Raw genomic sequence first — 17,324 nt, 5'->3', positions numbered from 1 at the left:
GAGGACAATAGGAGAACAATTTCCCTCAGCCATATGGAAAAGGAGCTAAATGTGACCTCAGAAAACACACTCTGCTGAAGTAGTCTAGTCAGAGTAGGAGCACACCACTTCTAAGTTACTCATTACTCAGGTTGTAATGCATTTAGCAGAGTGTTGTGTTCTCTGGCTTCAATGGCTTCACAGAAGTGACGTCTGAAAGAAGTATTGGTCTGCTGGTTATTAGGTATCATCACCAATGTCTATTTAACATGAAAAAAAAAGCCATTTTATTTGACTGAAAAAATCCTTTGCTCATAAATCGGAAGAATTTCCTGAGCGATTTTTGCTTGTTAAGATACCTGTGGTGCAATTTAACCTCTAGTCTGCAGATAATGTTTATGTAAAGCTGAGTCCCTGCTTTCCAATATGATGAGCACACTCAAAACCATGCTGCCCAGTAAACCAATAAGCACTGCTGAATTTCTGCAGAATTTTAGGAACAGACTGGAGGCAAGGTTTGAACAAAAAGGAGAACTCTTGTGGGTTGCTGGCACTGGTGAGAGGATTTGCCTGTATTTGTTCCCAGAGCAGTTTTGTTCATTGTCAAATACACTGTAGAACTGGCAGCAGTCTTTAATTTAAAGGGGCGGGGTTTTTGGCAGCTCCAAAACATGCTGAAGTACACTTGCAGATTTTTAAAGTAGCACCAATTGCAGGCAAACTGTGCTGAAGACAGTCTTTGTGCTGAAGAGAATATCTTTTCCATTGACCACATTGCTGGACCACTTTTATTCTGCAGTATGGATGTCCTTGGGAGAAGAGCTTAAGGACTATCCTGGAAGTGTTACTGAGTATCATGCTAAATTTCAGACCATTTGCTTTCACAAAAGGAAAATATAATGCACAAATAAAGCTCTAAATGATAACATATAAAATGTCTTTGTGCTCTCTCTTGTGTTGTACACATAGTACAAAAGAATTCTTTTCTTTGTCTGGCTCAAGAGCTCCTCTGTTAATTTTTTTCTTCTCCACCTTCCCTTGAATTGCATCCATTGTGAAAGCAGTTGCTACTTTTTCATTTTATAGGCTGCTGTACTGACAGTTTATTCAGTTGATTAGCACAATTACTGCTTTTTGGGTTCTTGCTTTCTGAAGAAATTATGTCATCCCTCTGCAGATGTCTGTAATGTAAATCATCAGAACAAGGCTGGTTACACCCCCATCATGCTTGCTGCGCTTGCAGCTGTGGAAGCGGAGAAGGACATGAGGATAGTGGAGGAACTGTTCAGCTGTGGGGACGTGAATGCTAAAGCCAGCCAGGTCAGTCAAACAGTTCACAAGGCACAGTTCTTACTGCTGTACTCCTGTGCCTTTTTACTGTTCCTTCCATGCTCCCGTCCCTGCTCTTACCAGTTTAAATGTTGGTCTCATTTGCTTTCACCATTTGTGGGTTTTTTATGTATGTTTTTGACTGCAATATACAAAATGGAGCTGTGGAACAACAGTTGAGCCTCAGGTCTGGACCTCTTCTAAAAATGAAGGCTGATCATTGTGTGAAAGAACTATTACTGAATTTTGGGTGGCATTTACAAATTCTGCAGCATTTAGCTCCTTTGAATAAACTACAGGTGAAAATATTAATTCCATTAATTCAATAAATACCTATGTGAACGTGGGATATATCATACATAAAAAGTATTTAAATAATGGTAATCAAAGTCTTGAGAGTACCATTTAAAATAACAATTTTTTCCCCCCAGAAGAAACACAGTGTCTCAAAAAAATAGAAGTGTTTGTGCTTTGTCACTGATTGCCTCTGTAGTTATTTGGGTTTTTCTCTTCTCTCCATGCAGGCTGGTCAGACTGCACTGATGCTAGCTGTGAGTCATGGCCGGATAGACATGGTTAAAGCTTTACTGGCCTGTGGCGCAGATGTCAATATCCAGGATGATGAGGGCTCTACAGCTCTGATGTGCGCTAGTGAGCATGGACATGTGGAGATTGTTAAGCTTCTGCTGGCTCAGCCTGGGTGTAACAGCACCCTGGAGGACAATGTGAGCTGCCTTTCAATGCTTCTGAAATCTGCTTGGGCGAATGTCTGACTCAGAGTGCTAGAGTACCAACCACAATGAATCTTCTGCTTAACTGGTAGCAAGTGCTGTGATTATTTGGCTAGTATTTTTACTTTTCTAACAGACACACCTGGTAGCAATTTCTGTGGTTAGCTGTAGGTGTTTAGTGGCCACAACAGAAAAAAACATTTGTTAGCTCATAGTTAGCTCAACAACTTTCCCTCTCACATTCCTTCCCCCTTTCAAAGGAGTTTTCTAGTTTTCAGATAGGACCTTGTCTGGTGACATAGGGCCTCATTGTCTTGCTTTTCTGTGCCCATGGCAAACATCAGCCCTACAATTCTCTTGAAACGATGTTCACACTGCTCCTACACCATGACTTTTGAGACTGTAGTTCAGTCTTAGTCATGAAGCTACACTGTCCTGACAATGAACAGATACAGACTGTGACTTCAGTGCCTAGTGACACACCTGCATATTTCTTGTCTGCAGGGACCATTGCAGCCTACACTGTCAGCAGACAATTTGATCTATAGATTTTTCAAGCTTGAAAACATTGACTTAGCTCCTTTCTTTATGTTCTTGTTAACAATATTTCTTGCATACTTTTCCTTTCTTCCTATTGCTTTACCCACTGAACACTGAAATGGAGCCTGGGTTTGGGATTTGGGACGGCAGTGGGAGGTTATTTGTTGAAGCTGTTGCAGAGAGGCAAGGACATAATTTCTCTTCGTTCACCCAACTGCTGCAGGAGGCAGCTCAGTTCCTTGTGGTGCTAGCAGTGTGGAACTTCTGACCAGAGAGGAAAATGTAAGAAGACCTCAGTCTAGCCAAAACTTCCAGGAGCAGTCTAGATTATTGCTGCTTGGATGCTGTTAGCACTATCAGATACAAAATCAATACTTACAGTCTTTATGGGGACATGATAACTTAACTACTTCTGTGGCCAGTTTGATAGTTTCCCAAGCACACTTTGCTGCTTATTCACAGATTTCTCTGTGCTGTGGGTTGAGATTTTTAGCATTCCCCAAGCTATTTTGAGTGTCACAGTGATGCTTTTCCAGTCTGTGTGATCAGTAGTAAGCTGAGCATCATCCTGCTAATGTGTGCCGCAGTGATTCAGTGCCTCTCTTTAAGATCTTCTGTTGACTGGAGAGTGTTAGCTTTGCATTTGTCATGCATTATATTGCACTGTAGTAGACAGCTCTTCTAGCTCCCTGTCTGTTCAGGACAATTAGAAATTGCTGCCTTTAGTCTCATAAGAAGACTTTCCATTTGGATGCTGTCCATTGTGTCCCAAGCTGGCCATTTAAAAACTGGTGCCAACCATTCCAATACCAGTGCTACAGCAGTGGCTGGAATGTGTGCTCTGTCCCTGTGAGACATTTCAAATACTGGCATTATTGTAGAGTCTTCTGTATGCAAGAGCCAAAAGCCAGGCAGTGAACCAAGCACCAAGTTCCTATCACAGGTTGTCTGACATCCATGTCTTCCTGGACCAAACACAGTCCAAAGGAAAATTAATATAATACTCTTACTAGTAAGTGAAAGCAGATTAGTAAAATACTCTTTCAGCTATTTGTTTTTGTTCAGCTTTTTTGTTTCTATCCTCACAGCTGTGGTTTATGAAAGCAATAGTATCTTCTGAGAAACTAAGGTGGCAGTATTTGACTTGGAAAGTCCATTTGTTTGTATTTAGACTTCCATCAAAGACCATTTGGAATTATGAGTGCAGTTTCTCTTAGTGTTGATGGGAGCTATACCACAACAATTATCATTTTAACACAGCAATTATCATTATATCTGACCAGCATTTTCCCCTCCCTTATCATCTCTTCTACTTGTTACTGACGTAGTTTCTCTGAGACACCCCAATCTTCTGGTCTTGCACAGCACTACATGTAACATTACTGTGATAATAGTGTGCTCATTCTTCACAGCAATAATCGAGACTCCTTGTTTAGAGAAATTATGAGGCTTTGACAATTGCAGTGCCTCATAAAACAGCAGTGCAAGGCTTAAAACAAAAGAAATTAAACAAGACTCTAAATTAACCTATCTGTTTGAGCAGTAAGGCCTCCACTTAATAACTACACTTCTCTGTGGACTGATGGGGCTTTTAAGAGATCTGTTAAAGCATACAAGCACTAATTCTCTTGTTTCTTCCTTTCTTCTCTCAGGATGGCAGCACAGCACTTTCAATAGCCCTGGAAGCTGGACATAAGGACATCGCAGTTCTCCTCTATGCCCACGTCAACTTTTCCAAAACCCAGTCACCGGTTAGTACACAACCTGCTGTAGGCTGTGTTTTAACTTGCTGCTAGTAATAGTGAAATGTAAACAAGAAATTTACTCCCTGACAGCTGTACAGCAGTACAGCACATGAAATTTTGACTTTTATTCGTAAAGACAATTTCTGTGCTGGTAAGTGGAATGTACTTTTTAAAATACGTACTGACTGCAGAAGGTTGAAGCCTGGCTGAGGGATAGTTGCTGCTTCTCCTCCTAATTACTGTGGGGTACAGATAGCTCACTGGCAAGGTTCACTGATTCTGGCTAGTGTACAGAGGTGCTGTTGTATTACTTTAATGGCAATTACTGACCTGGAAACTGAAACATAGCCGTTATAGGTGTTTTGGCAGCTATCCACCTCTCCTCTAGCCCTGACTCACTCTCCTGATAAACTGCTGCTAAACACCTCACTGTTGAAACAATATGCACTTGGAGTTAGTAGGCTGTATGATAGCTGGCACTTTTCTTCCTAAAATTAAAAAAAAAAAATTATCTGTACAATTAAAGGTAAGGAATTGAACAGAGTAATTCTGAGTGTTGTGTTTTCCATCCGCTGGCTGGAATAATTTCTCCTTGATTAACTGTTGTTTATTCTCTTTTAGGGCACTCCCAGGCTTAGCAGAAGGACATCTCCTGGTCCCACCCACAGAGCTACATTCGAGTAGTAGTGTATAAATATCTGTAAAAAATTTCTATGCCATCTTTAAGCTGCTAAATGTTACTGTTTTACTGAGACAGATACTGAATGTAATTGTCTTGTGCCTGAACTCACCAGCAAAATGAAAGCAGAGATCTAGTGCTAAAGGTAGAAAACTGTAACCTTGAAGCAAGCGTATAGTTAAGTAGTGTTCTGTGGAGAACCTTAGCCAGAACTTTTCTTTTGCTCACATACCCATCTTTCTGTACACTGGCAAAAATCCTCTTTTTCTTTGTTGTAGATTGTGCTTCCTTATATTATGTGCAGATTAAGACTTCTAAAGCTATCCATGCAGGGGTGTCCCAGTGGCTTATTTTTAGTCATTCTAAAATATATTTACTGTGCTTAGACTTCATCACAGTAAACTTTTCATAAATTTCATTCCAGCATGATTTTCATGTTTTTAATTACTTTACAATTCAGAAGTTGCAGTTGCTTATGTAGTCAGTTCCATGGATCTTGAGCTGGTGGGTGAGTGGGTAGGTATTGGGGATAGAGCCTCTTGTCAGGTCTGAAGTTCACTAAATAAGTTGTTGCAAATTGGGGATAATGTATAACTTTTTATATAAAAGATACTAGTATCTATAAAATTAACTCACAGTATTTGCAACATTTTATATTCCATAATAATTAAAACCTACATGAAGAATTACATGTCCTGTTACCATATTTTTATTAACTGTTTTAGTCTATAAGCTCCATACATGTTTATTGGAGAATAAAATTAGAGGTACCAGCTGTATATTCCCCTTGACTGTAATTGAGTGTACATCTTGGTGCGTATTTATGGAATGCTATTACCTTGTCACATTCACTCTAGTCAAGTGTATTGAAATGTTTGAAGTGCCTTAGACTCTTGCCATATTTTCAGAATAAAATTTCATTATGCTGTTTTACTCCTCTCCTGTTTTACTTGTGATTTGCCATCATCCAGAAAGGCTGCACATTACAAGCAGGAAAACAAGCTAAATTGGAAAATCAAGGCAGGGAGGACTGGACAGTCCCCACATGAGGTTTTTCCTTTGCCCAAGATGATCTGCCTTTGCCTGTCTTGCACAGGGTGCACCCTCTGCTGTTTGGTTAAGAAGTGACCTCTCTCAGCCATGTGAAGGATCTTGGGAAGGTGTTGAAGGACTGTGTTCAAGCAGTTCACTTGAACTGATAAGTAGTTAACTGAAATAAAAGCCTTTGAGCTTTACCTTACAAGCAACCCTGGCAACTTGGTGAAGGGGATGCTTTTTAGATGGCATGGAACCAAGTCCTAAGCTAGTGCCTGTGTATCCTTGTCAGTTCTGACCTACCTGATTGGGCAGAAATACACCTCAGTGCCTTCCTTCAAGGGATCTGAACAGTTCTGTTACTCTCCATCCTTTGTCCTTCTCTCTCTAAGTCCTTATCAAACAGCTTTTCCTGCACAGTCCCTTTGAAAGAGGAACCCACTGAAGCCATTCTCGCTTGGCCTACATTGACTTGGTGACTTGGCATGCCAAGAAGTCTCTGTGGGCTGGACATGGTTTGGCCCAGCACTGCAGGTACGGTGTGATAACCTATGCCAGACTTGTACCCCAGTGCTTGGGGTGTCTCGTGAGCAAAGGGCAGCTGAAGTACCTCTGACAGGGGGAGACACAGCATAGCTGTCCCAAATAAGCCCCCCGCCCCTTGATGTCAGTCAGTTTTCACTCTTGCACCTCTCTGGCCAACTTTTCTCCTCACTCTTCACTTAGCGTCTGTTAATGTGTGGATGCTCTCTCACCAGGATCCTACATGCTAGGTATAGAGGCACATCACCCAGAAAGCCAAATTACTGAGAAAATAAGGTCTTCCCTCTGACACAAGACTGAGAGCAAAGAGCAGCAGCAGCTGCCAAAAATAACAAACAAACAACAACAACAAAAAAAAACCCAAACAAAAAAACCCCAGCAACACAAAAACTTCACACCACCAGAAAAATGCCCCTCACTTTGTCATCTGTCAAGAGTCAGTGGGTGCAGGCTGTCCTGCGTAGCAAGGTGCTGCACCCAATAACCTGAGGTTGTGTCAGACATACACAACAGCAGTGCAAGCTTCCCAATGAATTCCTCATTCACTTAGTATCTGGGTGATTTTATCATTAAACAGAATTAGTGCAAGTTGGATCTCCCTGGCTTGGGCATGGCAAGAGTTTCTTCTGAGTCTTTTTTCAGATCTGTTGAACATGTTTGCCCCAGTTTGAACAACTGTCTGGAAAGCAAAGTCAAGATAATCTGTTGTCTGTATGAGTTTAAAATACACATGGGGCTAGAGATAAACAAATCAAGCTGAAGAAGTGAAGAAAATGGATTCCTGCTTTAATCTTTCTCTAGAACTTAATCTAATTTTACAGAAAATCCAGTTCACTTACTTAATACATGCTTGCCTGTATCTCATGGATTAAATTCTTTTCTAGCAGAGAGACATGCTGGCAGAACAGACTTTGGAGAGCAAAGAGGTTTCTAATTTCAGTTTTACCAAGAATATAATTTTTATTTAGCACTGGGTTGACCAAAACTAGACTACTGGTGCTTTTTTAAGGGAGTTAGTGATCATACATGACAGTAGTTTTAGGTAATCTTTAGAGGAGCAGGGAGTGTCTGGACTTACGTGTCTTTTCTAACTTGAGATATGCTATGATTCTGTGACACTGTGATGGCAGTTTTAAAGCATGTAGACTATGCTCCAAAGTCTGACTTTGATAAAGAGTATGCTGAGCCACCCAATAATGTTCTCTTCAGTAGTGCCTCTGTTTTGCTGTAGGAAATAGGTTAATTAGTAACATATCTTAATAGGTCTTTGCCCCAAAAATAGTTTTTAAACTATGATCTCTGTTGCTGTGCTAATGAGCTTCAATTACACGTGATATTTGTACATACTGTAGCCTAACCTCCTCTTTGTACATAATGGAGCTAAAAAAAGAACGTGAAATGCCCATGAATAATGGCTTTCCACAGCAGAGGGCCATGACTGTTATTTTCCATGTCAGAACAGATTTCTGTCTCTCCCTCCGTAAATCAGTGGGAGTCCTGGGATGATGGGGTTCCTGGATGTGCAGGGTTTAAAACATTTAGTCCAGTAGTTTAGGTGACTAATGACACAGGGAGAATCACTAAATGTACTTAAATACTTTTTTTTTACCTGCAACAAAAACATAAGGAGAATAATGTGGAATAAACATTCTTTCCTTTTTTTCTTTTGTTTTCTTCCCCCAATCCTGAATACAATTGGTATATCAGAAATTAAAACATTTTTTAAGTGACAGAAATCGGTGGAGGAATCTGACCACCGTAACACCATACAAGTGTCAAACTATGTAACTTGGAGTGCCTGGATTTATTTAGGTGCCATTTTCCTAGTAAGCAAAAGAAATTAACTGTCTAGAGCTTCAGAAAACGTTAGGTGAAGCTGTGGGCTCTGCATTTCTGTGAAATTTTCAGTTTTGCCACAAAACTTCATTTTCCTGGGCTAAAATGCCTTGTTAAAGAAAAGTGACTCCAGTTTTAGTTGCATGGTGAAATAGGCTATTGTGGTATGCCAGGATATCAGGAAGATTGCCAAAAGGAACCAAAATTTTGGACATGTTAGTGAATATAGGTGAAAAGTACAAAATTACTTAACTATTTTACTGAAGTCAGTGAATGTCATTTCTGGCTTAAAATCCTATTAGGCTAGACTTAATGAATTAAGCACTTAAAAAAATTAAGTACAAAATAAGAATAATAACTTCCTTTCAAATTTTGTTCTCTTAAATGGTTCTGCCAGCTCCAAGAGGTGACACCTGAAGCAGTTCATACTGTGGAGGTTGGGCCCTTCCCCAGGAAATAGTTAAGAGGTTCCCAAAAGTGTTTGTATCCACTGATGCCCTCTGCAAGCCAAGTTTAATTCCACCCATAATGCTGGATGGCATTTATCACTAGTGCTGGGATTAAGGGGTTTACCATGCATACCAGCTCTGACCTGAGCTCCGCCTACACACTCTCACTGGCATTTGTTTTTCAGGTTAGATGATGATTGACTTTCACTATATGCAAGCATGATGTTGTCATCACCTTTGAACTCTGACTGTCAGTGAATATAAAAGAGATTGGCACTTTTTCAAGACTAAAATATGTCACTGTCTTTTTCCAGTTACATTGTCATACATTAAGTGAGTCTGTCACTTGAAAGGTGAGAGTTACTGGTATGGAGCTTTACATTATGGAAATTAGCCAACAAAATATTCATCTAAAATCAACAACTGAGGAAAACATTTTTGCAATACATACTTTCTTGATAAGGCTGGAAAAACTCAAATTATTCTAAAAATAGGTTTTTAGTCCATTTCTCCTGGTGTCTCATACTTTTGGCTGAGACATTTGTCTGTTAGAAGTCCAGTTCAACCATGGTGTGAATTAATGCAAGCCTTGGCATCAATCCCTGACACACAGGACTAGCTGTTTCCTGGAATGGAGGCAGCCCAAACATTACAGGCATCTTCCTGCCTTTGAAAGGCACCAGCAAAACTGGCCAAAACAGCATTCATGATCTTACTGCAGCTGCAAACAACTCTCCTCAGTGGACTCAGTGCCTGCATACAGGCCTGTAAACTTCATCCCTTCCTGCTCTTCTGTGGGCAGCCAGGTGTGTTAACTACAAACATTTCCTTGGTAAAAACAGATGCTTTCAGTTGTTCAGTTCATATGGTAATCCTTGGGCCTGTCTCTGAAGGCCTGATGTGGGACAAGGGAGCAGTGTTGGAAGACCTGCAAGGAGGATTTTGCATTAAATGTTTTTAGAAATGGCTACAGTAAGAGAAGAAGAAAGGGCTACCCAGTTTCAGGTTTGTTTTGTATTTCAGTTTGGAATTGTGGAGGTATTAGCTGTTACTACTCATAGCTTACTGCAATGCCTGGGGAAGTCAATTTAAAAATTCCTGCCTTACTTCGCTTTGGCTGTAGGATCTTTTTGCATACATACACTGAACAGAAGTGCTTGGTTAAAGCTGAGCCACCTGGTTGGTTTTAGTTCCTGTAACATCCAGTGTATCAGTACCTTGAGTACCACTGGACAGTAAAGTGCTGTTGAAGGAGCTGAAGAATTGCATGCTACCTGCACAAATATTTGGGAACCTGCCTCTAAGAAACTAATCAGGAAACACTAAGAAGATTTTGTTGGTTGTTTTTTGTTTCTCAAAGATGATTCTAACAACTTCTTAAAGTTGTTTGTAAGAGAGTACATCTGTTTTCCTACCAGGTTGTTCAGCAACAAAAACAAGGCACATAAGTAAGCTATGCTCAAAGTGGTATTGTCTTACAGATGTATACATCTGTGGTGGGTTGGTCCTGGCTGAACACCAGATGCCCACCAAAACAACTCAGTCACTCCCCTCCTCTGATGGTCAGGGAGAGAGAGAAAAGTCTGGTGGGTTGAGATAAGGACAGGGAGAGATCACTCACCAGTTACTGTCACAGGCAAAACAGACTCAGAGAGATTAGTTTCGTTTACTGCCAATCAAATCAGAGTAGAATGACAAGGAAATAACCCCCAAATCCTTAAACACCTTCCCTCTCCCCTCCCTTCTTCCCAGGCCAAAGTTTACTACTGAATTCTCTGCCTCCTCCCCACCAGTGGCACAGGAGGACTGGAATGAGGGTTGTAGTTATTCCATTAAGTTGCTTCCACTGCTTCTCCTTCTGTTTACCTTGCTCCAGCATCGGATCTGTCCCATGGGAGACAGTCCTCCACAAATTCTCCACCATTAATCCTTCCAATAGGCTGCAGCTCTTCACTCCAGTGTGGGTTTCTCACAGGGTCACAAGTTCTGCCAACAAACCTGCTCCAGCATGGGCTCTTCTCTCCATGATACACAGGTCCTGCCAAGAGACTGCTCCATAGTGGGCTTCCAACAGGGTCCACAGCTTCCACCATGTTTCCAGCTGCTCTGCCATGGGGTCCTGCACAGGCTGGAGGTGGATCTTGGCTCCACCAGGGACCTCCATGGGCTGCAGGGGCACAGCTGCCTCACCATGGTCTGCACCAGGGGCTGCAGGGGGAGCTCAGCTCCAGTTCCTTGAGCACCTCTTCCCTGTCCTTCTCCACTAACTTTGGTGTTTGCAGAACTGTTTCTCTCAAATGTTCTCACTCATCTCTTCCAGCTGCTGTTGCTGAGCAGCTTTTACCCTTTCTTCTACATATTATGCTCGAACAGCTATCACTGTTACCGATGGGCTCAGCCTTGGCCAGCAGTGGGTCAGTCTTAGAGCCAGCTGGCACTGGCTCGGTTGGATGCAGGGGAAGAGTCTGGCATCTCCTCACAGAAGCACCCTGCTAGCAGCCTGCTACCAAAACTTGGCTGTATAAACCCAGTACAACAAACCTTTGTCAATATATCAGGTGATTCCTTACTATAGGTAATTAATTAATTCTCAAAACTTCTGTTGTAAGTGTTCTATTTCCTTAACTATTTTTAATTCTTCCTGTTGAAAAAAAAAGCATGTTTCCACACACCAAAACCCCCACCCTATGCATCATCCCTGAAGAGATCTCAAAAATGAGAGGGTCATTAGGGAAAACAGGAGTCTTTAGGTAGTTGGTACCTGCTATGAGAACTTCACCTGGGGCCTTAAAGCAAATGGAGCACTGCAGGCAAGCTTGATTCACGTTTTATTATCATTTTATCTACCGGTGCTTTGCTGCTTCACTCTGTGCCACTGGGCGAGTGGTAGCCATTCCTCTTGAGAAGCATGTCTCTGCATGTTTGGTTAGCCAACACCAGAAAAAATAAACTGCCTTTTAAAATATTCCTTCCAATACAAAACTGCCCTTCCAGGACTTCCATGCAGAGACCTGTAAACAAGGGCCTCATTATACTTAAGCAGAGTATGATTAAATACATTCAGCTATAAATGACAAACCTCAATGTCCATGGACTCCAAACAACATTACACTCATTTGCAGTATTATTATTTAGATAACAGGAGGGGTAACATTTTTTTTCAAAGCTGTGTATGTGCTTAGAAATCTCTAAGAGCTGATCTGAACGTGAGTGGCTAAGAGGTATTTCTGAGAGATGTACTGGTAATTTTTTTTTTCAGCCTTTCACTTAATGGTTTTAGCACTACTGCAGAAACAGGCCTTGCTGTTCTCTAGAGTTTTGTCCAGCTGCAGAGCTGGAAGGGTAGCTCATGCCCTCTAGTAATGCTGTCCTTTGTCACTGAGCCACTTTATCTTCACCAAGATGAAGACATGAGATTTGATTTGCATGAGATTTCACTTGTCATGGTGGAACAGGCAGACTAGGAAAGATCCTCCTCTACTTCCTGGCTATGGTATCACACCTTTCTTTGAGGCACGAAAAGCCACTGGCTGTGTCTGGCAGGCATCCTGCAGCACCTCTGCATTGCTCTTGGGCATTTTCTGGGGCTGGAAAGGCAACTTTTTCCAGTCCCCACTCCAAGCGTGAGTGAGACTTGGAGTCAGAGAGTTACAATTTCTTGGTACTGTGCAGGTAGGGGCTGGCCCTGGAAATGGCTTGCCCTCACTCCACCACCATACACCCATTCTTGCAAATTTATCATGAGAATTTTCCAGTCCAACCAGATACATCTATTCAGAGGCCCTTTATTGTGGTGGCTTAATCTGCATCACCAGTCTAGCAGGAGGAGCAAGAAGCATGTAATGCCTTCTGCAGTGGAAGCTGATTTGGGAGATTTGTGAGCAGAACAGCTGTACAAAGAGATTGGGAGGGATTAGAAACAAGGCATGACAAAATGAGGCTCATTTTAGCAAAACCAGATTGAAGCAACTGAGGAAAAATATTATGAATTTGTGGGCACAACAGAAAGTTGGAAATCTGTAATGATGAAAGAGAACTTGCCAGAGAGTTGCTTAAACAAGAACTGGCAGTGTGATGAGAATAAAAAAATGGCCTGTGCATTTTTTGTTCATTTCAGATGGACCAGAGGCACCTGACACTGGAAGATGTAATGCAACTTGACACCATTCACAGTCACAGTGTTCCAGCAAACAGGTCCAAAGTCTGCCACCCTCAACAGAACAAACAACAGCTGTTAAAAAGTTGGAAGCTAAAAAAAACCAGAAGAAGTTTAAAATGGTAGTTTTCTTTTGGTAAGAGATAAATCCTGTGAATAAGAATTTGAGAACATCTCACATTATATGAGTACTGAAATAATAAGCCATGTGGATGGCTTGCAAAGAGACAGGCAAGAAACAGAGAAAGTTCTCTACATTAGTTCTGCAAAACCAGGTTTTAATTCTTGGTAAATTTGGGTGAGTTTTTAAATTAATATTGAGTTTGTTTCCATTTTTGTCTCATACAGTAACTGCCATTTCTGGCCTTCATACAACTCATATTTGGTCAGAATATTGTCAAGAATTGAAAACAGACACATAGAAGAAACGAAGAAGAGACATATTCATATGAAAATGGGCATGCGTGTGAGTTTCTGAAAACATGCTTTAGATATGACTGTGATTGCCTTCTTTAAGCTGGGTGGACAAAATCCAGGGCCTTCCCACTGTGCTCTGTAGGTCTGATAGACAGCCCAACGGCAACCTATCAGATGCTGGCTGTTCCCCCTCCCGTGTCTGCCACAGCCTCCCCCGTCACTTTTCTGTGGAGTGGAGAGACCTCTGCAGACAGGATAAATCCAACATTGCTGCAGGCGTGCAGAGGGAGACTACTAGATTCTCTGACAGAGCAGTTAGTTACAGAGGTTTGTTGGGTTTTGGGGTTTTGTTTATATGTTTCTGTTTGGGTTGGGTTGGGATTTTCTGATTGGTTGAGTTGGGGTTTTGTTTGTTTGTTTTAGTGTTGTGGTATTATTTAATTCATTCTTTCTCTATTAAAAATCGCCTTTCAACTGCTGACATATCAGGGCTGCATGTATGACCTGACATATGCAAATCTTGGTCTCAATTATTTTCTAATTTAACACTGAATTAGTAGCCCACTGTTTTCTACCCAAATTTTGTGCAAAGAGACCAAGCAGTATTCTCCTAAGATCTGTTGTCAGGAGATGGAAAAATGCTGTGCCCTGTAGCCCAGAACTACCTTTGGAAGGAGGGATGAGCCTTGTAAAACAACTGCTAACAGAAATGTAAGCTCCATAGACAGAGAAAGAAACCTTGCCATACAACCCTGTGCTAAACCACAAGACTTCTACAGCTCTTCTCCCAAATCAATATGGAAGTTCAGGAAGGAGCCTGACTTTACCTTCTGAGAAATCTCTTGGTTTCTCTTGTACAGAACTAGTCTACGCAAGAGGTATGGGATGGCTACACAGGCTCTATCTCTGCTCTAGAAATTAAAGTTCTCTTTAAATTACAGGATGATTTTCTTGAGGATGCTAACAAAATCACCAGCCATGGAATCTGGTGCAGGAGACATATTTCACACAAACAGGTCATCCCCTACCCCCACCCTCACCAGAGCGCAGATCAAAAGGGCCCAACTTACAGTAGCAAAGATGATGGCTGGAACTCTTTTCCAACTCTTTTCCAATAATACACAAAGGTTTGTGTATTATTCTCCTCAAGCCTACAAGAAAGTGGGTTCTTCAAAGGCAGCAAAGTGAGTATCCAGGCAGGTATTTAAGGTATGTATCATTCAGACAGTAGAACAGAACAGTGAGTCCTGCAGAGAGGAATTATGGCCTATTATGTTTATAATAGAGACTCAGGCAATAGTAGAGTTGTACCCTACTTATGTTAGGTGCCTAATGAACAATCTTCTTAGATGTCATTATTGTGAATTCAGAGAAGCTGCCTTCCAGGGAAAAGGCAATCTCCATGCCTTGGTTTCTTGAAAACAGGTAAGAGAAAATAACGACTTAAACAACCATGCAGAGAAGATACTCTTTGTTCTCAGCCTCATCACATGCTATCTGTTACAATTTCAAACTCTGAAGATATTGAACAATATTTTTCTCAGACAACGTGAATATTTTCATGCACTTGGCTGGATGACTGAGCTGGGCTCAGAACACCTTTATTCTGGTATCTGCAAATGGCCCTGTTTGCATATGAATGACAGAAAATTAAGGCGTCTCATTAGTTTTTAGGCAATATTTCCTTCACTTTTCAAGGTATCTCAGAGTCAAGACAAAGCCAGTCTAATTAAAATTAATAGCTTGACAGTTGAAATAATTTGTAACAGTGTGTCATCCTCCTTACCAGCTTCTCACCAATAGTATAAGAGGAACTCAATTACTCTTAATTACCAAATGTGCATATATGATTTGCACTGCAGAGCGACACACAAGCGATAGAAGAAAACCGTTGCCTAAGGAAGCCAACTAAGTGCTCTGATTATCTGTACCTTGATAGCATTAAGCAAAGCTTTACTTGATGGGCATATGTTTCCTGAGACCCAGATCTCCCAGGTCCTTTCTCTGAACTGGATTCCTAGCACGGAGGTGGGATGGACACACAAACCTTTGAAGGGGGAAAGACTCAATGCACTGCAGTAGCATTTGGGGACCACCTCTGAACTGCCCAATTGCTCTGGGGGCTCTGGGGCACGAAAGCTGGAATGGGAGAGGCTCTAGAGGAAGAGAGGCTGGCTGACAGCAAAGAAGAAAGCCTCTTTCTCATGCTAGGAGACACAAAAGGTCAGCAGCTCACATCAAATCATTTCACAGCATGGCCGATTAAGTAACAGTCATTTGACTTTGCTTAAAATATTTGTAAGAGCTCAGCTGTTTCTGAAGGCAATTCTGACACCCCTGGCCCACTCAGTGGATCTGAAAGGCTTCCTACAGGAAACAGCAAGAAATGGGGGAAGAGCAGCACAATATTTTGCTCTCAAGCATGTGTGCTACACTCACTGATTTTAATGGGAAGTCTTATATAATGGTCCCCTGAGAGCAGTATATCATGTCAAAAATATATTTGTTTAGGCTTAAGGAAAAAAGATTAAAATAAATCAGATGGAGGTATTGTAACAATAACTTTGCTTCTACTGATCATCAGAACTAGGAGCAAGCAACAAATAATAATAACAAATAAAAAACCAGATGGATAGTAAATTGACATAGCAAAACCTACCCTTTCCTTTACCTCAGCTGTAACCATCCTTCAGAATTACAGAGTTTCAACAGTTTCAAGTTTCTGAAGATCAAGAATGCAAAATAATAAAAACTTGCAAGAGAAGATTTAGAGAAGGCATAGATAATAAACCAAGTGCTTTATAATTTGCAATGATCTATTTCTTCCTTTACATAGCAATTAGTTTGCTCAGTGAAGTGGAAATTTAACTGTATCCATTAAAACATTAAAAATCATAAATTAAAAAATAGCAATTAATTGTGTTGCCTATTTTTAAGATGTTGGAGCTTAGTTTTTCATATTCTGGCAGTCTATCAAACTCAGTTCCATTACAGATGTCTTAGAGCTGAATTGATGGTGATATTCAGAAGTAAGGGCATTCTCTTCAGTAGTCCTACCCTGATGAAGGAGCTCAAATGTATAGATGGCTTATGCGACTCTATCATTCTTACTGTGTGAATTAGTAATGTTAGAAATGTCAGCTTAATGAGTCATGCAACAGTCTTCAATGTTCTAAGTCACTGGATCCAATTAATTTTCAAGTGTGCCTAAAATGAACAATGAATACTGAGAAGAAGCAGTTCAGTGGTTTTCTCCACAGTCACTTTTTAACTTCTATTTTATGCGTTGAACCTAATAATGCTTTCAAATAGCTATCCAAGTCAATTATTAACAATGATTGAAATTTCCAAGGAGCTGACAGTGTTTTTTCTTCAGCCTTTACGTCTGCAATGAAATTATTCCAATTTGCATGAATAAATGAGGAAAGGAAGAATGTAGGTGTTAGAGTAAAAACCACTTATTTTTCTCCCTCCTTTATGCATATTATTAGTAAAACTAGTCAGAGTGGAACTATGATAAACATATACATTTTTAAAATATCTCCATTGTATCTGCTTCACTGAACTTGAAAACTGCTTTGGTTTTGTATTATATTTGGCATAATGTAACAAGATGAATTTTGTTTCCAGCGAATCCTGTTTTTATTGAGCAGAGTGGGCCAATCTCATTGGCTGGGTTCCCAGCCATGAAGGGGAAGAGCCATTTGTTGTAACAGGCAGGGTTTTCTTTATTTTTACGTAAGTAATTTTTACCATAATCCTGACATATGGACCATTAAACTCCAGATTCTGATTAGTGTGTATCTTGCAAACAAACATTTCTGCTTAGGCACCCATTGCTGGCGGCTCTTCTCAGTTGTGGCTTATCTGAAGTTATTGATGTGA

The 17,324-nt window shown here is 40.8% G+C and overlaps 1 protein-coding gene across 1 annotated transcript in view; it reads left to right on the top strand.

Moving 5' to 3' along the window:
• The window catches only part of KANK1 (KN motif and ankyrin repeat domains 1), a 117,340-nt gene extending 111,404 nt beyond the window's left edge, over nucleotides 1–5,936 (top strand). Inside the window, exons 10-13 of the mRNA XM_031062769.1 lie at nucleotides 1,157–1,299; nucleotides 1,833–2,033; nucleotides 4,232–4,330; nucleotides 4,946–5,936. Coding sequence (XP_030918629.1) covers nucleotides 1,157–1,299; nucleotides 1,833–2,033; nucleotides 4,232–4,330; nucleotides 4,946–5,008 — 506 coding nt within the window. The 3' untranslated portion in view covers nucleotides 5,009–5,936. The remainder of the gene's footprint in view (nucleotides 1–1,156; nucleotides 1,300–1,832; nucleotides 2,034–4,231; nucleotides 4,331–4,945) is intronic.
• The last annotated feature ends 11,388 nt before the right edge of the window (nucleotides 5,937–17,324 follow it).

The sequence above is a fragment of the Geospiza fortis genome, unplaced genomic scaffold (assembly GCF_000277835.1).
Source record: "Geospiza fortis unplaced genomic scaffold, GeoFor_1.0 scaffold456, whole genome shotgun sequence".
Lineage (NCBI taxonomy): Eukaryota > Metazoa > Chordata > Aves > Passeriformes > Thraupidae > Geospiza > Geospiza fortis.
This window is presented reverse-complemented; position numbering and strand designations above follow the sequence as displayed.